Source organism: Ornithodoros turicata, chromosome 6 (genome assembly GCF_037126465.1).
Source record: "Ornithodoros turicata isolate Travis chromosome 6, ASM3712646v1, whole genome shotgun sequence".
In the NCBI taxonomy this organism is placed as follows: domain Eukaryota; kingdom Metazoa; phylum Arthropoda; class Arachnida; order Ixodida; family Argasidae; genus Ornithodoros; species Ornithodoros turicata.
In genome coordinates this window covers 73,849,101-73,876,228 of record NC_088206.1, presented here as the reverse complement: position 1 = coordinate 73,876,228, position 27,128 = coordinate 73,849,101, and the positions used below count along the sequence as shown (strand labels likewise).

The following is a 27,128-nucleotide window of genomic DNA, read 5'->3' as shown; positions in this document are numbered from 1 at the left end:
AATGTCTTCTTGCGTAATGTTAGATGGCACTAAATGGACTTTTGAGCTTTCTATGGGATAGGGAGCCTACTTTGGGATGATGCATGACCTTAGAGCAGGGGTCGTGAACCCGCCTGCGGCCTGGCGCAAAGCAACAGTGCTCCGCTTAAAATTAACCAAAAGGCGTTTGTCGTATTCTCTAAACCATAACTTTGTGAGCGCAACGAGCAAGTTTATAGTATTAGTTGAACTTGTGGAATGGTCAGCTTGTCATTCAACAGCGATGAATAATTTCGGCAAGCTAATTTAAACTCATTTTAGAATGAGTTGGAATCTCATCTGCGGAAAAAGGTCGACGAGGGGGTGAAATATGGCCCTTGGAATTGTAGAGGTTCCAGACCACTGCCTTAGAGTCTTGAAAGAGGAGAGCTGGCTAAGGCAAATGCCGCGGGCTCTGTCCACGTGTGTCATTGTTTTAGTTCTCTCTCCATTTATGCGGGTGACCACCGCGCTAGGGTATCGCCCAGTCCAGCTCATCTATGAAGAAAGGAAAATTTTGCCAGCGATATCACATTATTTGCTCCATTTTATCTCGGGTTTCTGGGTCTACCTTCTTATTTCGGGCAATCTCAACCTGCAACTGAGACCTGTACGGCTTACGCGCCGCCATAAACTTGCCTTCGTGGGTTGCATGTGGACTTGAATGTTTATAGTCACAAACTTTTATTCTGCTCGCCCATAGAAGCTCTAATCCCATGTGAACTATATCTATTGAGCTCCGGGAAGAAAATGAAGGGTGTCCAACTATAGGAAGAGAAGGCGGACACAATAAAAACAATGAGCCCGCTCTCCTCTTTGAGCATGACACACGAAAGGAGGAAATGTTCCTTTCATTCTGCCCAGCCAGCCAATTTTAACATGTCCGGGGGTCTGACAAGAAAGGAGTGTGCAGTTTCGAGTATTACTGCGTTTAAAAATAGTTATCGTTTACCGAGCTGCTTTTATATATGATTTGCTAAGTAGACGAAGATAATGCTGGTAATACGGGAAACCGTTTACAAACAGAAGACGCCATTATTGTGTTGGCAACCACAGGAACGCGAATCCCGTATGTAATTGCAGATTGCTTCAGGTGTTGTCGGCAAACTGCGTCACATTATTCTCATTATCCCGATAATTTGTTTTGCCCACAATGGCCTTGTGACGTCACCCGCGGTGTCTTGTGGGACCTCAAACTGTGACTGCATATGTTACGCGTGACATTATAATAAAGTTACATATATGAGTATCTATGCTGATGTTGGAAGTAAATTACACTTTTTTTTTTCAAGGTCCCCAATTCTATTGCGACTTATTTTGTGCCTATGGCGCGATCATTCCATGTTAGGGATTAGACAGATTAGTCGCGTTATTATTCATATCGGGCATGAACAGCATAACGAATTTTCTGTTAGTTTTGTCGAACCATTTATTACGAATTAATGATCGTACCATTCTTCATAGAGCAGGATTGATTTGCTAGGATGTTTATCTTTCACACGTGCGTTCAATCTCATGGAGCATGAAGCAGAACGAAGGACACGAGATTTGAAATAGAAACCCATATCTCTCAAAATGCACAATGCGCGTTCTTGTTCTGTACTGCTGCTATTTCTTCGAGCTACCTTCTCACATGGCGCCTTTTCCAAATGATCTTCCCATTTTCTGAGCAACAGGAACGGAAAGCGACTGCCACTGCAATACACTGATAGAAGAAATGGGGGCGCTCCTGTCTAATGAACAGGAAGGATACGACAAGAAACTGGTTCAGAGACGACCTTGTGTACACCAATCGCACGTGTCGCACCAACGCTCCCATGGGAATTATCCTTCTGTCCATAATCTTCTATTCCGGTGTCTATTTTTGGTAAGTCCCATCCACATTCCTAGTAAGCTGCTCTCAGCCGTCGATCCCCATGACTCCCAAGCAAGAAAGGGACATCACTCCGTTCCGTTTCTGAGCAGGCGGACGCCGCGTGCACGGTGAAAGTGTGTCTTTTTGCATGACGAGTTATGGGAGCGACATATGGCATCATAAAGATCCAACTTTCACATAGCGATCGTTATCGTTATATTTAAAGTTCGCGCGCTCCAAAGACGCTCGCGCAAGTGCTCGTGGCGGGCCGAGTTGAAGATCGGCCCTCTTGAGTACGAGTCTCATGGCAACACGGCCTGGCGCTGGATCACGTGACCATAGGGGCATTGGGGTCGCTCTTCCGGATGTGACCACACCGGGTATTGTTGGGCAACCCGCTGCCCGGTTATGTCGAAGCCTGCGAAAAAAGTGCAAATAGACCTCTCCCTTTTCTTAACTCCTTTTTTTTTCTTGTTTCTTTTTTTTTTCGGGATAGCAAGACTTCCCTAGGATGGCTAACCTTCCCCACCCCCTAAACAAACAAAAAAATGACGTCATAGTGTCCTGGTGGAACTTGGCCCGAAGCGAGAGGCGATCAAGGTCACGCCCAAAAGTCAGAGTCTTGAGGGGATTACGATGGTCTCTGGAAGGGACGCGCAACCTTCGGTCCTACTTTTCTTGCAATAGAGGAAGCAGCGAACAAGTGGCCACTCGTGGAACCCAGCCCTCCTCTTCAGATTTGTTTCAGTTGCTGTCTGTCTGCCAACGTCATGATGATGTTTCTCAAGTTAGAGGTCTATTTCCTGGTGCTCAGAAAGCGTACACCAGAGATTTCTGCGCTTTGACCAAGCAAACATGATTGACTGCTCGGGATCTGACAGAAAAATATGCCACGAAATGACCACCTGAATACGCCATGAGACTCGTACTCAACTTTCCCGCAAACGGACCCAGGAAAAAAACAAAATGTCGTCGCATAACAGTAATGGCCCCTATCTATATCAGCCCACCCTTCCGTTTCTGTTTCCGGTAATGGAGGAACTTTGTAAGCATTTTTGTACCCGTTCCCAACTACAATTTCGGTAATATTTCAGTTTTAGCTACCAGTACCATTCACGGGTTCAACGAGCACATAGAGCTGCTACGTAAAAACAAAACAAAAAAATTTTTTTCACCGTCATCACGGCGCAGCCATTATTAGATCAGAAAAACGAACCCAGATGAGCGCGGTTATCTTGGCGAGGCTTTATTGTCTTAGCAGATTAATGGACGGTGGCCTTAGCATACAAGTGTGGAAGATTTGACTTTTCTGTGCATAGCATTTTGACACTTTTTAGACACCTTCGTGAATACTTATCGTTCTATATATAAAAACCCTTCCCTCGTATAGCCAAGCCTCTTCCTCAAGCCGCCATAAGAGGTTTGCTCGTAAGTAGTATTTGCTTTCTCTTTGGCCGTCGCATGGGAACATTAATTCTCTTATTGGCAGCATGCGTACCGACCAAGGCCCCGAATGACTTAGATCAGGTATCCACCTGGTTGGTGGCCAATCCGGGCTTCGTCTTTAGCATCTACATCAGCCCTGACTAGTACGTATTTTGGTACTCTACTCGATACTCTTTCTTTCGTGTATTTCTACTCTATTTAAAATACGTTTTATGGTATTTTCTACTCAATACTCTAATTACATATTTTGGATCTCCCTCTCAAACTTTCTGTGTCTCGACTTTCCATTATCTTGCTTGTACAGTGGAAATTTCCCCCGAGTCCCTCCGACTTGACCCGGACATTGATCCTTCTTGGAGGTCCCCATTTAGAGATCCTACCCCGTGTGTACTAATCCCTATTATGTGTGCCCTGACGCGGTGACACCGAATTCTGACCTTGCTGAGCAGGGACCTGCTACAAGTTTGCCTCGTTAATGGTCACATATACTTAGTGGAGTTTGTCATCTTTCTGGGACTTGTGTTTAGATTACTCTTATCACACAGTGACGGTTCGCATAATGCACAGGGGTTTTGGCGATGCATGTCACATAACGGCGACTTTTTGCGTTCAAGGATAAATAGTATACTATTTGTATTTCCAATACTTTTATACTCCATCTTAATTACATTCGAATGTTAGTAATTATTATCTTATCTTAAATAAATTTTTGTGTATCTTGTACATGTCTGCCTCAGCGAAGGGAGGAAAAGGAAATTTCGAAAGGCAGACGGTGACTTCATAGGAGTTGAAGAAAAGCTCGCAAATGGTTAAGTCCTTTCTGTATATTCATTGTCATTGGAATTACTCAAAAAGTGACCATCTTGAAACCACGAGTACCAAGTTGAGGACAAGTTCAGGACATTATCTTTAGTTCCCAGCTAAAACTTGTGTGTCTTTCCGCTAAACAAGAAATGTTTCACGACTACACTCTTAAGAAAAAATACAGTAACTCCTTTTTCTTGCACACATATATCACTCCCTTTGGAGTGTACAATTACTCCCGAGTAGGGAGGGAGTGACTTCTTTTTTTAGTCCATTTTTTACCTACCATGTTCGTGAAAGGCAGCAGATTTTAAATGCGGATATTTGGAGCAGGTACGGTTCGAACCTTAGTGAATGTGACCTCCATGGACACGGGGCAAGTGTTGGTGCAGTCGTCCACTAACATGGTCCGTGTCCAGTTCAAGTACATCCTCGGATGGTCATTCAAGGCTGCATACGTCGTCTGTTTCGGACAAGCGCCACATGACAGGAAGGTTGGACGTAAGTTTCATCGGCGGTTCATGATCATGAATGAGATAATCTCTCGTGCAGCCTGTCGCTTCGACGACAACGGACTGTCAGGTGTCATCGAGAGCCCCTTATACCCAGACCATTACGTGCGCGAATCCTACTGCCAGATGCTCGTTGGTGTACCCTTCGATAATGTCATTCGCTTCACCATTCACCACCTCAACATGTGCAACTCAACTGTTGAGAAGCTCACAATCTGGGACGGTCACAGAACAGGTATACTTGCAAGTAGAAAGCGAGGTCTTTGATTGGAGCCTTCTTCCGTTACAGATTCCGAGCCATTGGCATCTTTTACATCAGGCATGCACGACACACCGTACGTGGTGACGACATCTACAGCCGAAGCAACCGTCATGTTCACCAGTCTGTGTCGAGAAAACTCAAAGTGGGACCAGGGCGGAGGCTTCCGTATCACCTACGAGGCAGTACATTCCAATCACTCTGAGTCCATCAGATCCAACAGCGAGCTTCAACTGGAAGAGATCGGCCAAGGGTCATGTGGGAAACCCGTCCTGGCTGCACCTGGAGAAGCTGTCACCAGTCAGGGTTCCAAGATTGTCAGAGGACACGATGCCAAGACTGGTGCTCACCCATGGCAAGTAAGGGCCATTTGGCTGTCGTTATTATCTGCGCCTCCATTGATCATTGTCCTAAGGCTATGTTTCGGCATATTTTCGTGTCCCGAAATCCCAGGATTCGACGTGACCATATCCTGGGAACAAACGATATCGGTGTGAAAAGGAAATAACAGTACCCGTACTCTCGGACGGGGGCAGCATTCAATGATGATTGAAACTAATTGCCACTCTGTTCCCGCTACAGTTGGACCAAATAGGTCCTTCTAATGTCGTAGTGGTCACAGACACGAAAAACATCATTATCATCACTTTCGCCAAATCGAGTTCCGCTCATTTCGCCTTCGATAATCGTCTTATAATTTCCACTGGTCAGTGATAAATTGATCGTCCCGCATGCTGCTGCTGCACGCTTGCACGACGGAGCAGTCTGATTGACAGGTTGCAGCTAGAGTTGCAGGAGAAATCCATCTGGTTCATGCCCTGGAGCGAAGGAATACTACCAACAGCTTTTAAACTTAACGAACGTTGTACGAAAACCAGATCCGTAAAAACGGCTCGGGATTCTGAACCCTAGCTCCAACAGCTTCAAAGTTTCGACAAAGCTTGGTGTTCCGCTGCGTTATGTCACCCTGGTGAACCAGTCCCCTCGTTGCAGGTGCTGTTGAAGGACATCGAAGAGCAGCGCGCATTTTGCGGAGGTACTCTCATCAGCCATCGATGGGTTATCACTGCCGCTCACTGCTTCAAGCATTACAGCAAGCAACAGGTGTTGGTTGTGCTGGGCAAGCAAAGTCTCACAGAAGAGGAAGACCACGCCATAACACTTTCTCTGAGGTGAGACGTGGACAGCGCAAAACATGCTGCTCAGATAGCTATTCCTCCAGGAATCTCATCATCCACCCGGATTACAACGAGGAAACTCTCGACAATGACGTTGCTCTCCTGGAACTTAGCGCTGCCATCAGCTACACGAGGCACATCAGCCCCGCCTGCTTGGGCAGGACGCATTTTATGGAAAGATCCGTATTCCACTCTCTCGTGCTAGGTGTTGCCAGTGGTTGGGGCCGCGTCGGTACCAAGGGACCTCAGCCGGATAATCTGCAAGAAGTAGTCCTACCAATCCTCAGTCGAGAGACCTGCATCGAGGCGGCGAGTGCACGGATTAAGGATCGGGTAGGTGAACCGCCTTAAATTCCGAAGGGTTTGACTCGAGCAGGGGCCTCAGACTAAGTCATGCAGAAAAGAAATAAAGGCCATTTTACATTCAGGAGCGCCACGAGTCACTGTAAGGTATGCACCGTATCGTTGCCTTTGCCCATAGTTTCAACTTAGGAAAAACGAATAGAAAAACCAGAGACAAACAGTTAGCTGACAATGGATGTCTTCGGGATTGAGTGGTGATCTAGAAATGTATTGCAGCAGCCTTGGTGTCTTCCCAATGCAGATAACAAAGAACATGTTCTGCGCCGGGTACGATGACCAAGCTACCGTCATGGACACGTGCGAGGGAGACAGCGGAGGACCTTTCGTGGTCAAAGTGCGGGACACCTGGCTATTGGCTGGCATCGTCAGTTGGTCCGATAAAGGAAAATGTGGGATCCCAGGGAGTTACGGCTACTACGTCAAGGTGAACCGGTACAACGACTGGATAAGGAGGATAACAAAGTACCAAGCCGCCTAGATCCGCAGTTTCCATTGTCGCCATTCCATTATCCAATGCCTATTGGATGCACGCTTTGGGAAAAATACTCCAATAATCTCCAACTCACGGTGACATTCCTGTAGGAGTTGTGCAATCTGCCAAATGTACTGGCAGGCTCAATCCAGATTAAAAGATAACACCAGTTATTACTGTAGAATCCGACAAAGGTATTTATTTCTGCAGGCTCACATAAAAGGTTGACTCTTCCCTCTTTCACACCTCCCAACATAAAGGCACATTTTATAAGAAATATGCAAACACAAGGATCCTTAAATAACATTCCACAAAGCAACTAAACACGCATTTGTTTATGTGTCACGTGTTCCAGGATTTTGCAAAGAAATCCTTACAAAGATGACACTGACTGAAACGGATTCTATGGTCCACTTCCAAACAGGGATGTGACGGAAAGTACCTTTATTGTTGTACTACTTTCATTACAGCAGCAATTATGCATCTGCATAATAGACATTCCACGCGAGACACGTTCATTAAATCTAAAGATGTGCATCGCGTGCCTATGTTATTTGAGCACGTGCAGGTAGATCAATAAATATAAATAAGCGTCCAATTTCCACCGAAAGAGGAACTGCACAGTAACGAACCAGTGTCTCCTTTCGTTATCTCACCCAGAAAGCAGTGTCTCGTGTTTCAGTAGACCTTTTCCGTGTGAGAGCCTCTTCTGTCTTATCATCCAGTCGAGAGAGACAGAGATAAAAAAGGCACTTTCATTTCATTAGGTATCACGTAGGTAACGGGAAATGAAACTATGACCGACCAAAGGATTGTGCATTCCTGTTTTTCTGCAGCTGCAGCTAGTACTTGCATGTCTAAGCTGACTAAGATGTAGTACTGGGACAAAATGTTTCTTATCTTGTACAACATAGAAGTAACGTCCAAGAAGTAAAAAAATCCAAAAGTAACAGAGGGAAACAATATCCAGTCTTCATCAAGGGCATTTAAGGTGGAGCTCCAAGATCCCCTGCGGGAAATTGCGTGCCCTTGTCTCGCGTCTAGTCAAGATTTATAGTTGGATGTCGACATAACTACTCGCATTTTATTGGCTCTTTGCCGCCCCCCCCCCAGAAAAAATCCTGGGAACGGTCATTGTCTCCGTAGAATAATTATTGTAGAGTGCGAACACTCTGCCGTTACACTAGATAAGATATCACTGATGGTACGTGAGGTCAACCAGTGTTGCCGTGAGATGGTTTTTCTCTCAGCTAATTCGCATTCAACAAGGTGCACCTTCCCTCGGCACTAATGCTGCATACCTCAGTAAAGGATCTGCATCAGACCATGTGCATCAGAACGCACTTGGACTGCGCAACTCAAATGTAATTAATTCTGTAGTAAGTAATTTGGCTCATTAAAATAACTTAGGAGAGAGTAATTCTTACAAATGTGGAATACTTTGAAAAGTAAGCGTGGAACATTTGAGATAGGAACCATCTTGGAAAGCACAGTTAAACCTCAAAGTGAACCTCTCTATATATCATTTGCCACAAGATCTCATCTACCCCAGTGATTCGTGGTGAACTAGTCTATGTACATCTGCAATGCAACTTGTCTTTCCACGATGGGCCTATTTTTTTTCTCCAACACACGAGCGCGACATAGTTCTTAAAAAAGGAGGATATTCTCGAGTTAATGAGCTACGTGTGAACATGACCAATGTGCATCTGAAGCAGAGCCCCCAACAGAAGTTCTCACAGGCTTCACCACCCACCACTTTCTTTTAATTGTCTTCACCCGGATATGTCGCCTCTGACCTCAAAATAGACACTCAAAGGAAGGAGAGGGTGAAAGGTCTAGAGGGCTTGCCCATGAAGCACCGTGGTTGCGCTTGCTGACGGACGAATCAACGGAGGAGGCTGCTGAAGTATGGACCATGTACCAGCTCTGCACGTACAGCACTATTTAGACCAATGTCGGTCACAAAGGCATTCACGAGACAGAGAGTACAAACCGACCTTGTCTGCTGAAGGGGTGGTGGCGTGGGCTTGCGATGAAGAGATCCCGTCGGTCTGAGCAATGGCGGTGGGTTGCCTGCCGAACCGTTGGCAGATCCCGCAGCGGGTGAGGTGGGTCGACTCCCACAGCTGCTCCCCCCTGCACTGTTGTTTCCGTCTTTTGGGGCTTCAGGCTGCTCGAAAGAACGCAAATTGTCACAACGAACCATGAGTGCAGAGTTGCAGCTCTCTTCTCGCACAAACAGCAATCGTCTCATTGTTTCTCTCGTAGCAGCTCTGCGGTCATGCATCTTTACAAACTACCCCAACACTGTCATGATTCTGCCGCAATAAAAACTACGACTCATGCCTAGTTTCATGTGAGCCCATTACAAAACAAAAGAATACTGCGTAAGTAGTAATTTTCGCGAATTTTGAAAGCACTATTTTTCCGCAAAATAACGTCCCGTGAAGGAAGTGACATCGCTAAATAAAACCTCTAAAATTAAGGTCCCACGAAATATCTGCCTCCCTCCAAACTCACACTTGTCTCTATTCTGATGCCTATATATTTATTAGAGTCACCTTCTCTTCCTTCTCGTCAGACGAAGTGATGCCATGCTCGGCTTCAAATTCTTGCAGAACGGCGTCCAAGTTGTAACGTCTACGGTAGTTTACGAAAAAACTCCGTATGTGCGCCTCCGTCTTGTTGCCGATCACTTCGGCGATTGCCTTGAAATCTCGACCATATTTGCGGATACCTGGGTTGGCAAAACAAATCTTCATTTTGTTGTTTGTTTCTTTTTTTAGCAGATAAACCTACCTTGAACTGCAATGAGGAGCTCGTCATTGCTCCACTTTGAGTTGACTCTCGTGTTCCCCTGCAACCGCAAAAGGAGAGAACAAAAAAGAGGTTGCAGACGACGCCAAAACCACACAGGAATTGCACTTGGACACGACTGACCTCTGGTGGTCGCAGATTCTCAATGCCTAGTGACGTCTTGTGCTTTAGCTGGCTGATTATCTGCTTGTTATTTTGCACCTGATAATGCATAATAGATAACGAAAAACAATCAATAAACCAAGGAGAAACTTTTGGGCGCACAACTGTACAAATTTCGTACCGCCCGACTGAATTTTTCCTAGAACACTCGATCAACTAAAATGAAGACTCAAAATATTTAAAATTTTGCAAAGAAAAGCAACGCACCGAAAAATGTCTACCAGTCATTGCTAGTCCGAACTATAGGGCAACTACTATATAGGCAGGTAACAATGCTTCTAATCACTTTCCTACCTGTCGCTTGAGTGAGATCACCTCGGAGTCCATGGCACGTAAAATGGCATCCCCCTGACCCGGTGGCCCCGTCGCCATGGCAACCAGGTCGTCGTACTGAAGAAACATCCCCCGGGGTGGTTTACGCTTCGCCCTTCCCCCTCCGCCAGGATGATGGCGTGACTCGTGCTTCCGCAGGGATCCGCTGCTTGCACACCCTTTCAGAAGGCCTGTGCGTCTGCCAAAACACACATTCAATTCACTGTCAGATATTGACATTAACCTCATCAAGCGATCCAATAGTGATTGACCAGAGCACAGTTCCTTCTGGGTGTCAGTGACGGCAAAAAGGCAATTACAAACGTTTGTGACGTCATCGTAGATGCTTCGCAATCACTACTGATGACGTCAAAGCCGTATCAGTTTCCATTTTCTACGCTACATCTATTTCCACCCTTTGCTATAAAACTTTCAATGCAGGTTTGCGTGAATGCAAATAATTTTTACATTTTACATTTATCGTACGTAACTTGAAATGAAGTGTCGCAACCCAATCAGGTGGGAGTACTAAACACTCAGCAATGTGATTTGGATGATGGAATAACTTACTTCCAATATTGGTAGCAGGCATTGCAGAGATTTCCTTTGCTCGATGCATACAGGTGAACGGAGGAAGCGCTGCAGTTGCCACAGCTGCCCTTTCCGACACTCTCTTCCTTCTGCCAGGGGATTTCAATATGTTAGAGACACGTACAAAGAGAGTTGGGAAAAGCAGATGGTGCTGCCAGTAGTAGTCTGGATAAGATCATACAGGTTGAATACAAAAATTAATCGACGGAACATCATTTTTTAATGCTTAACCTACGGTGAAAGACATACGCGTGTACCTGTGTTGGAAATAATGTGTTTCCCTCGTTTTTTTTGTGGCAAGGTCGAAGGTCACGAGGGTATTTGCAAAAAAAAATTGATGTAACGCGCTGAAGATGGGGCGGTAAATCGTGCGGGTAAACGTAAAACTCGTTCACCGACCACTGAAGAACGTATACAATGTAAAACTTTCCGGGATCTCGTGGTGGGCACAGATGAAATAGAAAAATAGTTATCTGGCCAAACATCGGAGCGTAAACTCACAATCTCGCCGTTGTCGGCGTCCATGTCACTCTCGTTTTCCGACGCCTGTTCCGAGCCGCCATCGCTGCAAAGAGATGGTCACTCCAATCATTATTATACGGCCAATTATTGCCACTGTACGTTGCCTTTCAGAAGGCGAGACTTATCCCAAGTAGCACACCACCTTGGCCCGATATTGGACCAGTATTCCCAGATATCTAGGGTCAAGATGTCGTGCTGGTCGGGGTACATTTTCGGAAGACAGGAATAGAAACTGTCATTGGCCAACAGCTTTTAGACCAATTGTACCTCTCTTCATCACGCGCCACAGCCAGCTTGCGCGCCTGCCGATCCATGAGACTTGTCCGTGTACGTGTTTTCTTCCACGAGTAGTAGTACTTGACCAGGCTCGGAATGGTCTTGTCCGGAAGCTACGAAAAAACTGTGTCAACTGCGGACAATTTATCGTCGAGACGTTTGAAAATGACCCCTTACCATCTGCCTGATCTTGTGGAAGTTCTTGCCGTGGAACTGGAACGCCTGTTCAAAGAGAACTTTATCCTCGACCGTCCATTCATCCGGAAACGGAGTGAAGTTTGCCAGATCTGCAACCGCCTTCTCCAGGTCATACTTGTGCCAGAATAGCATACCCAGTGCCTGCAGGATGAGATTGTTCAGTCAACTATCATGTAGTCAACTACCGTGTATAATCCACGCTCATGTAGTCCATGTTAATGTTCTAGTTGCGAATGTCCCCCTCAATCGCCCATGTCTGCATCATCGAGCCGCGTTCTTTGGACTTGTTTGAGCAAACGACAGACAGGACCGTTTCTACCAGGTTATTCGGACAGAGCCCCCTAGCTTTCCATCAAATTTCGCTGAATTGGCCGTGTCTCGTGGAACCTGCCGTTTCCCTCAGAATCTTCCGTTGTTTGCGGAATATTCGATATCTTACAGAATTATGCGAGGATCTCAACTGACATTTTCGCGGGTTAAACCCGATCACTCGTTACCACTCATAGTTAGCACTCACTTAAACGGAGAGACAGAGTTGAGTCTAGTTTGCTTTGTGCACTGAAAAGAGGCTGGAAAAGCGGGATCTTGGGAGAATGCTGCACTTTATTTTCTTCTCTTTTTTTGCTCGTTTTCTCTTACCCGCAGATCTGTAAATCCAGCTTCGCGGAAATTTTCCACCGCAGAGAGCTAGGGGCTTTACGTATGGATTGCTGCGAAGGAATTAAGCCCTTTTTTTTTTTTTTTTGCATTTCTATTTTTCTCGTGAGGAAGGAAATTCTCTAAAGAGGCGAGTGTAAGTTAATAATAAGTTGCGTCAAAATCGAGTCACTAAGTGAAGTAGAATTTGCAAATTGTTGGCGAGTACCTGAGCATCGAAAGAAAAATGAGTCTGTGTAACGTGCAGCTTTTCGTGGCGTACAATACAGTGGCGACCATCCGTCATCAATGAATCGATCACGAGAGGGCTGGTTGTCAATGCTCTCTTATACATGTTGAAATAAACGTGCTCAAGAGTTGTTCAGTATTGGGGAGGGTCACTTAATGCCCCAGGTGCTTCCAAACCCTCTTGAATGATCCGCATTACCTGCTCTGCATTGTAGCCGTACTTCTCCTTTGCCAACGTTATGTACTCGTTCACTGCAAAGAACGTGTCATCTAGAGAAACAGTTGCGAAACAATTCTTCCGCACGGAGCCAAGACTTACGCCTTCCATCCGGAATCTCGGAGCACGGCGACCACACTAGGAGCGCTCGTTCTGGAGCAAAGTCTGGGCAGGCTTCTGGAAGATTAATTAATGGAACATTGCGGAGCGTCCCAGCACATATAGTGTTAATGTTGGTGTAGTCATGCAGAACGCCCTGCACTGCCCTAGCTTTCCTGTGTGCCCTCACTTAGGGGCCTTTAGTTTCTTAGCTCCAAACACATATCGGCAACGTTACATAAAACTGCCCCCCCCCCCCCCCCACCACCACCACCACCACCTCTTCCCATGCTTTCCATTCTGGCTAAATCACTGCTGGTCGGTAGAGCCCTGCAGCATCTGCGGACATTCGCAAGATACTTGCGGATTCGAATGAAAATTTAGCACTTTCTGCAGTGTGCGGATCGGTAGTGGATCGGATGCGGATATACCGCGTGCTGTAATTTTTCCACCAGCAATTTATTTGTATTGCGCGCCAACAGCGAGCGCATGCTCATGTTCACCTTTGACCACGCACGGCCAAGACAGGAGAGAAGGCATTCTGGCGTCTCGAACCGCGCGAGCACCGACGAGGTAGCGTTCCACGCGTTCCAGAAGTCTCTGCATATCGCATTTGTTGAAGTGTTTACCTTTGCTTGCCGTTGCGAGTCCTTCCGTGACAGCATGGAGGAATCCGAAATTATACCAACATATGCTTCCGGCGGTCTTTACGCGTCCTTCGAAATGTGCGGATTTTGCGGATCGGATGCGGATGATGCGTTCTGCTCAGCGGATCGGATGCGGATGTAAAAGGTTGTGTATGGTGATAAGTTTGTGTATGTGGTATGCGGATAACGTGTGCGCGGGTGCGGGTTGGTTGCGGATGCCAAAAATCTCATCCACGCAGGGCTCTACTGGTCGGTTTGATGTCAAGGTTGCTCGGTAACGATTAAATGATATTAGTGGTGAGATTTCTCGTTGACACTAAAATGAAAAGAAAAAAAAAACTTTTTTTCGTCGTACCAGTAGCCGAGATTATCTCCGGGACGGATGCTTGGTAGTCATCTCCAACTCTCATCCCATGGTCTGTAAAAATAGCGTACCTTCGTGTTAAACCAATATATGTGTTCAAGTTTAACCTTTCTAAGCTGCTTATCTGCCGAATTGTTACAGTATGACAAAAAGACACTGAAGTAGTCTGTCTAGACCTACTGCTGTCTTATTATAGGGCATCTAACTACCTGCAAAGCTGTATCAGAAACTTTCAATTCCTGGGAGTTCTCGTCTCAAGATGACTTCTATCGAAACAGAAGGGGCAGCCGAAAACCTATCTCAGTAGCGTTATTGGTGTGCTACGAGAAATAAAGTCTTGCCTAATCGAGCCATATATTGGCTAAAATCTAATTAATCAGAAATTCAAGCTTACATTGAGCAACGTTTTCTTTTGCAGACATTTTTAGGGAATCGGCTATAAAGGCAACGTACATTGCAAAAAGATGTTAAACCTCTGCCTTACACAACTTAATTTCCGACTGTTTTTACCTTGTTCGGAGTCATCAGTAGCGCTCCCTTCGTCGGTCAAATGCCCGTTCGGACTCGAAGTGTGGGATCTCCGGCCAATCCTCGAGTCGTCGTTGCGATCAGCAAGGACCATTTCGCTTTTCTTAACACTTGAGCGATGAGAGGAAAACGATAGGCCTTTTTAAAGCTCTATCTTTGACGCATAGATTATACGATGAAGACGAGTTGGTCCAAGGATCTACAACTTCACATCTAACACTTCGGGAGACACTCGCCAAAGTGCTGTTCAGAAGAAGAAAATAGTAACTGCAAGTAACCTCCGCACGGAGGTCTTTGTGCGCACGAAGATGTAGCTCCAAGTACATCTTTCGTTTCTTCGCAAATACAAAATTTTGTTTGGTGAGTGACAGTCTGAATGTTGTTAACTCACAAAAAATATTCGTCCTTGTCATTTATTACACTTGAACTCAAAATTTTTGCGAATTTTGATAAAAAGTACGGAGCCGCTGAGGATACTCACCTAAACAAAGACAGCGCGGGTTAATGTCCAGTAATATCTTCGAAAAGACAGCGCAAAACCCTAAATTCGGAATCTATTGACTAATACCCGCACGTTACGTCAGATTCTACATTTCTTTATGACAAATAAGCATCAATTACAAAATCAATAAATGGAAGTTGACAACAAACGCTACGGCTGAGAGCACCTCGACGGATACTTACATTTTGCACCAGTAGCCGACGTCCACTTTATCATTGTATTCATGCGCGTCGTATACTTTGACTAGATTTCATGATTGTGCTAATTAATATTACTAGTTGCTGTTCCTCACATAGTTCAAAACACATGTGGACAATCTGAACGTTTCTGCTTGTGTGGATTTCCCTCTCTTTATCGTTTTTCGATACATGATGGTACGAGCGGTATGAGTATAGGCTGCGCATAATAAAATGTGCTTTCAAAAAACGTGTCGGAATCGAAAAATCGAATGCGTTTTTCAGGCTTTACAGTTTCCTTGCACCACAGCAGGATTACACGTGAGACCGATAACATTAATGTCCATATGTCCATTCTTGATCGCCGCGAAGAGATTGTGACCGTGATTCACCCTTGGGCTTTCCTTCGATCGCTGCATGCACGTTACACATGACCTTGTTCTTTTGAATAAATAAAACCTCAAAGCGTTTTCATTTCATCGAAATTACTTTTGCGTTTCTGAAATGGTCCAAATGCCAAAACGAAATTACAGGTTGAGGTCCGGCAGCCACGCGAACGAACAGCCTATATTGAGGCATATCAAGGCAAATGGTGGAAAGTACTTGAAGTATAAGTGCTCAAGTACAACTAAGTACATTTTTCAGTACTTGTACTTTACTAAACGGCAGAATAAATAAGCTACGCAAATTGACTGCGAAGGGGACGATACCAAAGAGGCTTGAACCGCGTATTTATTCCAATCTATGGACCTTTTTCGCTACGGCCAATGCGCAAGCGCGTGACCTTGAGGCGCCGGAGAGGGCTAACTCCGTCTTCACTAGATGGCGCAGTATGGGGACGACAGAAGTGGGGACCAATGGGGAGACACCACGCTGGAGAGCCGATAGGATACGACGCGTATGTGTTCTTCGTCTGCTGCAATGAAATTTCCAAATTCGCTCGGATCAGCCCTCGCCTGCAAGTACCTCTCATTACAACCGCGTGGATACGACACAAGCGTATGGAGTGGAGTCGAAACCGGAAAGACGATCGCCACCGTTTACAAGGATGCACATCGAGTTCATTTCCGGTGTTCTGCCGCGCCGAACGTGAAAAAGTCCAAAATTGTCGAAAACGTGGGGTCTATACAAAGTTGGGCTATACTTGGTGAACGGAAAACGCGGCACAGAATGAGTTGCGGGAAAACATGTTGGCCGAAGCGTCTACTTCAGAATGAGCTCCGCTATGTGGCTGCAAGTCCTGCTGCTCCGGCCATAGTTAGGAGTAACTCAAACCAGAGCCGTCGCGAGGCGAGTTTGCGCCCGGGACAGGTTATCTCTCACAGCCAGCAGAAGCTCTGGAAACAAAGAAAAGAAAACGCTCATTCGCACTGCTGAGATCGTAAATTCATTCTGTACATCTCTATGGAGATCAGTGGTACAAACAACCTGCCAGGCCCTGCCGTACGGCGCCTTCTCTAGCGAGGGCGCATCGCTACGGACCTGACTCTAATTATTCTTCCTATGAAACTTTACTACTTGTCTACTAGCTTTCTACTTTTTAGAATTCGTGGGTTTACGTCGCGAGACAAAGATAGAGTAACTTTCAGCTGTAACTAGTTGCTTTCAGAATCGTAACTTTTTCGCGATACTTTCGGATTGGTTTTGTATTTCCTTTTTCTACTAGTTGCCGCCTGTTGTTCGTGGCTCACGCAACTGCCCGTAGCTCTAAATTGAATTGGGACGTATAAAAAAGGCGCAGCCATTCAGAAACAAAAGCGTTTGCACTGCACTCGAGGCCACGATATGCTCCCTCGCACAGACATACAACGCTGACACTCTAACTAGGAAAGTTGATTTTGGTAATGCTTCAATGTAAAACGGAACCATTACTCGGATGACTCGAATTAAAACAGTCGCGTGGTCAACGCTCCTATGTGCTCTATGGAAGAAGCCCGTCTAGTGCCCAGTTGATCAGCATTGAAATAATGCGGGACAGACTTGGAGCAGTAGCTGTTGTTCAAGTCTTAATCTGCACAAGTAGTTGACATTGCGCTAGTCAATAATTTATAATAAAAGTTTTCGAACTGAAGTCCTTTTTTCCACTTTGGAAGGTAACTGTAAAGTAACCAAGTTACTATTTATGGAGAGAGCAACTGTACTCGTAACTTAGCTGATTTATTCGCGTAGTAACTGTAACTTCCCCCGAGACCGAATATCGCCGTGTTTTTTTTTTTTTTTTTTTTTTTTCAACCTGACTGGCAGTAGCACACGATGCACCTGATCCCACAATCCTCCTCTGCTTATCTGTCTGAATGCGCCTCTTTAGCGAATTGAATACGATACGCACCTATAGCGAATCGACCCATGAAATTTTTTTTAATTATGTGGGCAGATATAACCTCCTTAGGGCAGATTGTGTCACGAGACCCCACATAAGAGTGGAGGGCAAGAGGCGTCACAGTGGAAACTGAATTTCGTCTTGTGTCGATCAAGTGAAGCGAGTGATTTGTCAAAGGAAGGATTTATTGATGGTGGTGAGTAGGACTTTCCACGCGGCTGCGTTGAAAGGACATTTGCCTCCCTTGTTGAATGAAGCGTCACAATCACCGCCTTGTTCACCGACTTGTCTCGCTCGCCGGAGGCCCTGGTTCAGTAGGACCTCATCCATGTACGTCAAACTGGAAAAAAGCAAACATGTAGTAGTGTTTGACTAGCATACCCCGTGAGTACCTAAGCATGGTGTCAAACACCTGGATGGGACTACGCCGTTCGAACATATCCCCGCTGATTCGTCCAACGGAGCAGAGCGCCACCTTCATGCAGGCGTCAGAATCGATGTTGTAGCGACGTAATATGGAGTCGAATCTTGATATGACGTCCGTGCTGTTATCACCACCTATGGCGAAAATTCGTGTCTAGCAATATTCCTCGCTTCTGGCAAATAATTTGGATGTCGGTCGAGATGGAGATGTCTACCTTGGACACAACGAACACAACCCACTCCGATAACTCAGTTTTGACTCCTGCGGGACTAAAATGGAGTAGGTCGAGAAAGGACCTCTTTGAACACCCTGCTGCGTGATATGACACACGCGATTTATTTATTTCCTTTTATTTTTTTTCAGGCTTCGCGACAAAATATGTTTAAAATGATTCACCGTGCAGTTGACGTGATGTTTCTCGTGCGAGGACCCCGGGTGCCAGGCTGATATTGAGGGAGACCCGCGTCTGACCCCAAGCGGTGAACGACAGGGACACCGAGGGTCCTCGGCCAGGCTCTACGAGAACACATCACTAACATTAGTTTTTCCCCCCTTGAGCTGTGAAAGCCACCAACTCTGGTGTACCAGATTGCGCCCGGACGAATTCCCTCGTGTGAAAAGTAATTTTGGCGAGTGTTGCCAAGCATAGGTGATGGCTTACCAGCATAGATACCGACATAGCTGAATGCTCCGGGGAACCAGTACAGAGCTGCAGCTAGCGTGCTCACGATGACCGCTGTGACGCCCATGACGTTGTAGTTGACGTAACGTCTAGCCGATTCCAGCGCCGAACGGATTGTGGGCCGAAGCATTCGACTAACGACGGGCATCAACTGACGAAACTGTAATCATCGTGTCAACTGAGATTGAGCAATTTGGACTCGACCGTATACCTGACTGAAGTTGTCTTCCGTATCCAGGGAAGCGGCGGACGCCAAGCAACCAAAACACAGAAAGATGGTCCAATTTCCGATGCCCATCGTCGTTTTCTATAATTCCATAAAAGAGGGAACAACGCATGCTCTTTTTTGATCGCGCACCTCCAAAAATGCACTCTTAAAAAAGTGTTCTTGCCACATATATAATTCCCTTTTGGAGAGTACAATATTATTACTCTCAACAAAGGAGCCTCCACACTCCCTCAAGGGAGTAACACCCTGCCGGAGAGTAATATTACTCTTCAGTAGGGGGTTAGAGCGTAACCCCACTCCCTAAAGGGAATGAAGAGACTCCTTTTTTGAGAGTAATTGTACTCTCCAAAAGGGAATTATCTATGTGGCAATAAATGGGAGTTAAAGTGCACTCTTTTTTTTTTAAGAGTGTGAGAGAAATTTGAAAATATCCGCTCAGGTGAAAATACACACGAAGGAAAATTTTAGTCTTTCTGGGGACTAAATGCATTCGCGTAAAAATTGGTCCCTGTCAGAACTACAGAGTGCATTTCAGGCTCGTTCTGACAGGTACATAATTCATGCGCACGAATGAACATATTTTGAATTAAACTATCAACCGTGACGTATGTCGTTCGGGTGCTCTCGCTTTCCCGCGCGATATCTTCTTGGTACGTGGCACACTCTCCCCCGCGGACATCCTGCCAGATACCGTCTTTTAAAAGTATTTGTAAGATATCAAGTTGCAGGTTACGAAAGGTATATAAGAAACTAAGCCTGCCCTCAGAAACCTCACACACATTTTCCTACCATGCCGTTCATTCCAGACGTGCATCTTCATATGCCATACTAGGCAATACGTTGACTGCTGAACACAGCGAAGGATTTCCGGCGCGCAAATACTTGTGTCCCCTAGCTCTTTCAAATGTCAATGTCAAATGTTGCGTCGCTACTTCGTTACACCATTTCTAATGGGAGAGAAATGTCACGTACTCACCCTTAAAGGACGTTATCCGTTCTGTCAGAGAAAGACGGGAAAGAGCCCCTTTTATAACTTGGCCAGAAGAAAAGGCCCCGCTGTCCACTTGGGAGGTCCTCTCTCGTTGGCCGTTTGTACTTGGCAAAAGGTAGCGCGCTGGCAATGGCGTTTTGTCGGGACATGAAAGTGAGTTGCTGATAAAGTCAGCAGGACGGTTCTTTAAGGGTAAACATATTGACCAAATTCCCCGTGTAATCGAATGCTTATGCCAAATATCAGCAACGACAATTAGAAATCGTTCATTAAAGTCTGAGTGACGTCCTCTCTTTTTCCGTACTTGACGGCCGCATTCCTTCCCGTAAAATACGAATTGACGAACGCGGGACCGTTTGGAATGAAAACAGTACTACGATGCACGCAAACAAGCGGCAGCCATCGGGAAAAATCCATCTTCGACAGACAGGGACGGACAACGGGAGACCCTTTCTGAGAAGGGACGCTACGGGATATTTCCCAGAAGGGGACGGTTGACAAGAAGAAAGAAACGTTCCGCTTTTTCTGAACATCCACACTTAGAATGGTCTTTCGAAATTGCACCACCCCGATAATGAAAACGACAACTGCAGAAAATTATCACGAGAGTTCATCAAAGAGTTTTGCAGCAGGCTGCCCGACGGTAAAACCGAAAGTAGAAGCTAGAATTCACGCATAAACGTATTTACGTTCCACACGAGTCAGGAACTGTCACCACCCCACGAAAAGAGCATAAGTTGGTGAGTCCCCCCCTTTCATGCACAGAGGTCAGGCAGGGTGTCTGGAATTCCGTGTTGTGAGGCAGATTTTTACAGGATTATCATGATCACAAACGCGCGATTCTTAGGATATCCCTCGAAACTTTCATCTTGAGTGTCAGCTGGGCAGACCCCCCGAAGGGGGCCTGGCCCCCCCTGGGAAAGTTCCGGGGAGGCTCAGACCCCCAAGCCCCCCCGCTGTCGGCGCCTATGTTGGTGAGTGTGACTTGATGAGAACGGGATTCGCTCTCCACCAGCAACAACAGCAAACACGTGTGTCGATCTGCGTTTGAGTCACGTGCCTCTTTTCCTTGAAATATGGCTGTCGTCGAAAAAGCAATAATACAGCGGCGGGATCTGAACCACGCGTCTTGCCGTTCGAGCGCCTCTTTTCCTTCCTTGTGCTGCCTCAAACTCGAGTTTATACATAATGTAAAAACCCCCGAGATAGCAATTTTTTTCATCGAGTTTATAGCTGCTTTTCGCTTTGTCAGTCTGTAAACACTGGAGCCGCACTTGAACACCCATCATCATCATTGATTTCGTTTCGCTCATAACCTCGAAAGTGAATCTTCGTTGCGAGCGTGATTTTGACACTCTGACGATGTCCAAAAGCATCAAGCGGCTAAAAGCCGTGAAAAAAGTCGCCGAGAAGGTGATGCATACAACTCCCTTAAAACTTCACGTACGGGCAGGCATGGCAATGCCCGGTCCTCCACTGGGACCCCAGTTAGGTCAGCGCGGTATCAACATCGCCCACTTTTGCAAGGACTTCAATGAAAGGACAAAGGACATCAAGGAAGGCATTCCGATCCCTTGCAAGATCTCAATCAACCCTGACCGTAGTTACGTGCTGGACATGCTCAATCCTCCGATCCCTTATTACGTTATGCAAGCGGCCGGCATAACTCGTGGAGCGACACACCATAACCAAGAGACAGCGGGAATGATTTCTGTTAAACATCTTTACGAGATAGCGAAAATAAAAAGTCAGGATTCCATTTACGATTGCGTGCCGATACAAGACATCTGCAAAATAGTCATGAAGTACGCCAATTTGTGCGGCATCAAGGTAGTGAAGCATTTGAATGCCGAAGAGTACAGCAAATTCCGGGAAGAGAGACAACTTGTGGTCGAACAACAGTTGGCGCAACTGGAGGAGAAACGGCAGGCGAAGTTACTGCGGACAGTTGCGTAATGAACTACTGTCGATGTTGAGCAATTGAGTGTATAGTTAAAAATAAATACATTTTCACACCCTGCATTTCTTGGAATCCTGAAGATCCCCTACTTTCCTGAAGGCAGACAAAATCATTGGACGAACTGCGAAGGTTAAAAAATTTCTCTCTTCAGGAGTTATCCATTTCAGAGCTGGGGGGAAGTTGTGACCAGGGTTCGGAACCGGAGCTGAACCGGAACCGAAAACTGCTAGAAACGTTAGTTATTTGCTGAACGAAGCTCTGCGGAACTGAACCGAACTAAATCTGAAGCGGTTACCAGTTTGCAAAATGGTTCAGGTGCAAACCAGCCCCCAGTGTTTCTGTTGCATACCATGTAGTGGAGTTCGATGGTCCAGTATGGTTTGAATATCTTATTTCGAGGCAAATAAAGCACATTTCGTGAAGTCACGAGCCCAAACTCGATTCAACGAAGGTTCAAGGTGGTTCTGACTTCCTGGGGCCGTTTGAGGTGGCAGGTTAGAGATGGCAGTTCTTTTGGGGACATCTTGAGTAAAGCTTTTGTCCAAATGTTGCTGTAGTGCTGCAGGCAATAGCAAAATCCCCTTCTAACCTGCACTCTCCCCCCTCCAAAAAAAACTCTGACTGCTGTAATTCTAAATGTATGGGTGGCAGAAAAAAATTACATTATTCCGTTTAATTATCCTTCCTCTTCTACCATGCTCGTTGATACTCTCCTTGCACCTGAGCTGAAATTCCTTTCTGCACCAAAGATAATGGTGCAAAGGAAAACAAGCAAATAAGGGCTGATATGGGCTAAATATGGTCTAGCCTATATGGGCAAAGCATCGTACTGCGTGTTTTTCCATCCTTTCGTAGCTTTTCAGAGCGCAAAGAAAATACACGTCAACTCTATCAATCCCTCTCCGGGTGTTGCTGTCATTAAATTTCTTTTCATTGCAGCACGTTGAGACGTCTAAGGGCCAGCAGTAAGTGTCAGGCATTGCAGTCGCGGCTGATCGGGTTTAACTCACCAAAATGCCGCAGATCGATTGAAATCCTTACATAATTCCGTAAGATATCCAATATCCCGCGAAAAATGGACGATTCTGAGGGAAACAGCAGGTTCCACGAGACACCGCCAATTCCGCGTAATTTCGCGGAAAGTTAGGGGCTCTACTGACGTTGCGTCACGCTAAGTAAGAATCAAATAGCGGTGCTCACAAGGTTGCCAACTTTTATTGTGACACGGAACATCATAGCTCGCTGAAAGAGGAAACATATTGGTACGTGATCTTCTCGTCATCTGTCAGGGGGGAATTCCCCGGCCTAACCACCAGTCTCGACTGCATTCCTGCAGCCCGTGCTGCTTGGGCCTCTGCGGGACAAAGGACTGGTTAGAACAGGCTTCTAAAAAAGGATAAGAGATAACTTGGCTATTACCGGCTACCACATCTGTAAGGAACAATATCCTCGATGAAGGAAGTCCGATGGATTCACTTATGTTTGTGTAGCTCGCTGGCTGCATTTTGTTGCCAGAAGTGACAATGTCAAAATAGCCGTCTAAAAGCTAGAATGAAAATGAAAAAAGCGAGCGATTCATTTTGAGACGTTTCAGGATTTCTGGCAGATTTTGGCCCTCAGTTAGGGCAGTCATGATTTATAAAAAGCAGGTATAAAGCAGTTCCGTACATAATAAGTTAATTATACGAAGCAGAGCCAACGTCACCTTCCGCCTAGCACCACCCTTTCCAGAAGGAATGTCTACGCAATGAAAACAAAGAAACAAAATTGAGGCCCAGAATTTACGTGCTTGCTCTTCATTTTTAGCTACGTGCAGATAACGGATAATTTGTTTTGCGGCACATTTGATATGTGCGCAGAAAAATTCTGAGTTAAATGAGGGCAAAAATTATATCGTAAATACTAAGTTGCCCAGAAACAAATACCGCATTAAAGGGGCACTAAACTGATGGTCGTATTTTGTCTAAAAAACTGCACCGAGTGAAAGCAGAAGTTTTCCTCTACCTAAATATATGTGGAAGACATTGTGTAGCTCAAGTGCTTTCACTATTTAAAAAGTGGATCAAAGAGCGAAATCAGCTCAACTGTCCCCTTCGTCTAATGCGTCAAGCAAACGCCACTCGGCAAATGGGGCACACTCATCCCCGGGTTTCACTTCAAAGAATAAGTGCGGCTTGTAAAGTAATCTCATTTCTGTTCGTTAAGGCAACCGGAAAAGATGCACAAATAACAGAAGGACATCCCTCGTCAATGCAGTCTCAAATGAATGTGCTCTGAAAAAAGAAAAGAAAAATACTAATTCAAAAATGCAGCAACATAGGTGATGGCCCGCACGAAACGTCAAAATGACGTCACTCCTATTGTTGTGAGAACTTGGAGGGGTGGAGCCTGTTCAAGAAATAGTGTGCAACGCATTTTGTAATTACTGCGCTATGTCGTTGTTGACCTCCATAATTTAAGAAAAGATGTTTCAGAGTTAAATGAACATATTCCTACTGAAACATCATTGCTCTTATAGCGGTTTAGTGCCCCTTTAACTGCCAACACTATGATACAAAGTCTCTTTTTCTGCTTTGATTCTGGCCAGTAAAAGCCAGAAGGGACCTCACTGACAAGGACTACTAGCACAAAATGTATTCCTATGGGCCGCCTGGCAAAGTCCCACAAGAGACACCATCAAATTCTTATCTTTTTAAAAGGATGGTCACATCCGTTCCAGTCGATTTCAAAACAAAAGCGTTATTTTATTCCTCCTGGACCATTGACCACGGCAAACGCGAAATAGTGGCGTAGTTTGACTGTTATTCGACAGAATACGTGACAAGAGCAGACGATGGATATTGAGGGTATGCCGCAATTCCCTCGCTGGAAAAACGAGATAACGTTACATAATGAGGTCCCTCCAGGATCTTAAAAAAATCTTTAAGAGCTAAAAGACAAAGAGGACGGTGCTTTATGCCAGTATGAACCCTGAAAGGGTAAACAGACATTGACGGAGGCAGAGAAACAATCTGTCGTTTATGGTACAAATAGTCTCATAGTTACGACACGAGAAGAACGGAGTTGACATACATTACAAACATTGCCACGCGTAGTGTGTGAGAAGAGGAGTTGCTGTGCCTGGATGCTCCCTGAGGAATAGATGAAGATACGTTTTCCTTCAATCTTCCACTTCTCCAGGGCAGGAACCACATCTTCGTACAATCTATAAATGGATCCTCCACTTGTCAAGCCTAGACATTCTTTCTGCCTACGACGACATATTTTAAAAAATTGTCTTTTTTTTTTTTTTCATTTTGCTTCCACTACTCAATGCTGTCCCAACTGGATACAGCTCCATGAATGAAAACATTCATAGCCAATGGGGAAAACATTCATAGTGAATGGGAATTAAATCCTAGACAACAGGGGAAGTACACAAGGTACTTTGTTTTGCTGTATTTCTCATGGTGTGTAGTGTAGCAACTGGCTGTGTGTATACTCACGGCGCGACAAGTCGTGTGTCGCAATAGCCCTGCAACCAGATGAGGCCTTGAAGTGTCTTGAGCGCTGCCGTCTTACGATCGTGATCCATTTGCCACAAGACATTAGCCTCCACGCTCTTCAACAGAAGATCTGATTTGTCCAAGGACCCATCTCCTTGTGCTGCCGGAGGAATGTTCGGTACACTGTTGTACTGGCCGCTCTTGAGATCGTTCTCTGCCTGAGAAGATGGTACATTGTTACAGCATCGAGTACGTACTTTGCAATCTATAAGGTTAAATGCAGAAAGAAGATAAGGGGTGTTGGAAGGTTGTCACTTTTGCCATGCTCCAACAGCTAGAGCCCATAGTTTGAGATAGTTCACACAACACGACCAGATCTCCTGTCTTGAGGGACCTCCGACGCCCCTGAAGAGGATACTTGATGGTTTACAAAATCCCCGTTTATTTCAAACCAATCCGAAATTTCAATTTATCGCATAAAGTGTATAAATAACCATGGCAGACAACACAGACAGTCGTCTGCTATTCAATGAGAATTGGCCGAGGAGACCACAATTCGTCCGCTATTGTTTGTCATGTTCGCGATTCGTGCCTTAGTTTCTCATCCCTTGGAAATGAACAGGTGTTGTGGCAATGTCTTCTGCAAACAGCAGATTTAAGAGAAACCCTTATATGTCGCTACCTTGTATCAAAGACAATAATGGCCAAATTAACCTTACCTGGACACGAAGCTCATCAACTACTTTCATAAGCTCGGGTTCGTTCCAGTGATCTTTCAGGTATTTTCCAAGGTTTTCCTTGGCATATGGGAATAGGGTATCCTGAAATATTTTGGGAAAACTTGTTCGTTCGAGCAAAGTAGGAACACTTTTTGGGGGTTTGAAGAGAGCAAACAATGGTGTCACGTCCTTTGTCTGTTTTGCTCAAACGGTTTTGCGGTGCCAAGTACTTACTCTAACAAAACTGATAGATAGAACGGTGCCTTCGATATCCAATACGACGGCTCTAACGTCATCCATTTCTTCAAAGCACGACTTACTATTTGGGTAGCGGCACCAGGAAAGTTTTTGTACCGAAATCACAAGTCGGATCCAATGGTTTTATCTCAAGTTAGTTTCACTTTAAAATACACGCTTCACACCTTCACACTGCTCTTGTTGTCCATGGCGTGGTGGCCTATGCAGTTCGCACAAGGTTTTGCTTAAATACTTTTTCTGGTTATTATTCTTATTTATTTATTCGCAAACAAATTGTATAAATTTCAAACAAAATTTTGGAAACATTCGAACATTGTTTCCGTCATCTTGCGTTTGTGTCTGTCCGTATATCTGTTGCAGTTGCAGTTCCAGCTCCAGAACAGCTACTTTCTATCGTACGCAGTTTTTGCTTGCAGTGCTCTTTGCTTTCGAAGCAGTTGTCCTGCATTCTTGCTCCGTGTTTCTCTTACGTGTTTTTAGCTCACTTTGTAGATGCGGCGCGTGCAATGTTGCAGACGACACCCCAATGCCCCGGATGGCCTTTGTATAGGGTCATTCATTTGTATCGGTCCATTCTTGTACCGCATCCTCTTGCAGTTTCATGTTTTCTGATTCATTCCTTGTCACTTATCCATCTGTACCACCACAAAAGTTGCCGAAAATCGATTGTGCAGCGAACGCAGCAGACGATTTTTCCTTGCTGCGCCACGCACGAAACCCTTCGGTTATCGGATATAATGTACTCAAAATACTAAACTTTCTCTTTGCCTTGATAACAGAGTGCACAGTGAGAGCAAAAAGCAGTGAAAAATAAGTTTATGGCAATGATCAATTCCTAGTGCAAACGAGTGGGA

At 45.4% G+C, this 27,128-nt stretch overlaps 5 protein-coding genes across 7 annotated transcripts in view; 2 read left to right on the top strand and 3 right to left on the bottom strand.

The window, feature by feature from the left end:
* Positions 1-7,091, top strand: part of LOC135397376 (coagulation factor IX-like) — a 40,269-nt gene extending 33,178 nt beyond the window's left edge. Inside the window, exons 2-11 of the mRNA XM_064628939.1 lie at positions 1,695-1,885; positions 3,264-3,301; positions 3,363-3,462; positions 4,057-4,127; positions 4,457-4,624; positions 4,676-4,870; positions 4,925-5,253; positions 5,888-6,066; positions 6,117-6,405; positions 6,677-7,091. Of these exons, the coding sequence (XP_064485009.1) occupies positions 1,755-1,885; positions 3,264-3,301; positions 3,363-3,462; positions 4,057-4,127; positions 4,457-4,624; positions 4,676-4,870; positions 4,925-5,253; positions 5,888-6,066; positions 6,117-6,405; positions 6,677-6,913 (1,737 nt within the window). The 5' untranslated portion in view covers positions 1,695-1,754 and the 3' untranslated portion in view covers positions 6,914-7,091. The remainder of the gene's footprint in view (positions 1-1,694; positions 1,886-3,263; positions 3,302-3,362; positions 3,463-4,056; positions 4,128-4,456; positions 4,625-4,675; positions 4,871-4,924; positions 5,254-5,887; positions 6,067-6,116; positions 6,406-6,676) is intronic.
* Positions 7,092-8,651: 1,560 nt separating this feature from the next.
* On the bottom strand, positions 8,652-14,797 carry LOC135397377 (REST corepressor 3-like). Of its 2 annotated transcripts, XM_064628940.1 has the most exons (15): positions 14,511-14,797; positions 14,395-14,436; positions 13,992-14,054; positions 12,993-13,067; positions 12,873-12,925; positions 11,768-11,929; positions 11,582-11,703; positions 11,294-11,357; positions 10,772-10,881; positions 10,184-10,400; positions 9,851-9,928; positions 9,710-9,767; positions 9,472-9,647; positions 8,908-9,080; positions 8,652-8,836 (listed from the first exon to the last, which is right to left on the bottom strand). In XM_064628940.1, exons 1-15 carry the CDS (start codon positions 14,620-14,622, stop codon positions 8,746-8,748), a joined length of 1,596 nt encoding a protein of 531 aa, XP_064485010.1. In that variant the 5' UTR covers positions 14,623-14,797; the 3' UTR covers positions 8,652-8,745. The 2 variants fall into 2 exon arrangements, with proteins under 2 accessions (XP_064485010.1, XP_064485011.1); XM_064628941.1 differs by lacking the exon at positions 14,395-14,436.
* Positions 14,798-17,697: 2,900 nt separating this feature from the next.
* On the bottom strand, positions 17,698-18,930 carry LOC135398729 (uncharacterized). Its single transcript, XM_064630113.1, has 4 exons — positions 18,844-18,930; positions 18,612-18,792; positions 17,919-18,084; positions 17,698-17,866 (listed from the first exon to the last, which is right to left on the bottom strand). Exons 1-4 carry the CDS (start codon positions 18,928-18,930, stop codon positions 17,698-17,700), a joined length of 603 nt encoding a protein of 200 aa, XP_064486183.1.
* A 2,191-nt stretch (positions 18,931-21,121) lies between these two features.
* LOC135398340 (large ribosomal subunit protein uL11m-like) lies at positions 21,122-21,874 on the top strand. The gene has a single exon (XM_064629756.1). The coding sequence runs from the start codon at positions 21,215-21,217 to the stop codon at positions 21,806-21,808; it is 594 nt and encodes a 197-aa protein (XP_064485826.1). The 5' UTR covers positions 21,122-21,214; the 3' UTR covers positions 21,809-21,874.
* A 1,134-nt stretch (positions 21,875-23,008) lies between these two features.
* Positions 23,009-26,477, bottom strand: LOC135397374 (enolase-phosphatase E1-like). 2 transcript variants are annotated; one of them, XM_064628937.1, is made up of 6 exons: positions 26,251-26,477; positions 26,017-26,118; positions 25,298-25,515; positions 24,885-25,017; positions 23,232-23,358; positions 23,009-23,166 (listed from the first exon to the last, which is right to left on the bottom strand). In XM_064628937.1, exons 1-6 carry the CDS (start codon positions 26,314-26,316, stop codon positions 23,045-23,047), a joined length of 768 nt encoding a protein of 255 aa, XP_064485007.1. In that variant the 5' UTR covers positions 26,317-26,477; the 3' UTR covers positions 23,009-23,044. The 2 variants fall into 2 exon arrangements, with proteins under 2 accessions (XP_064485007.1, XP_064485008.1); XM_064628938.1 differs by having other exon boundaries at positions 26,337-26,476.
* Between the last annotated feature and the right edge of the window lie 651 nt (positions 26,478-27,128).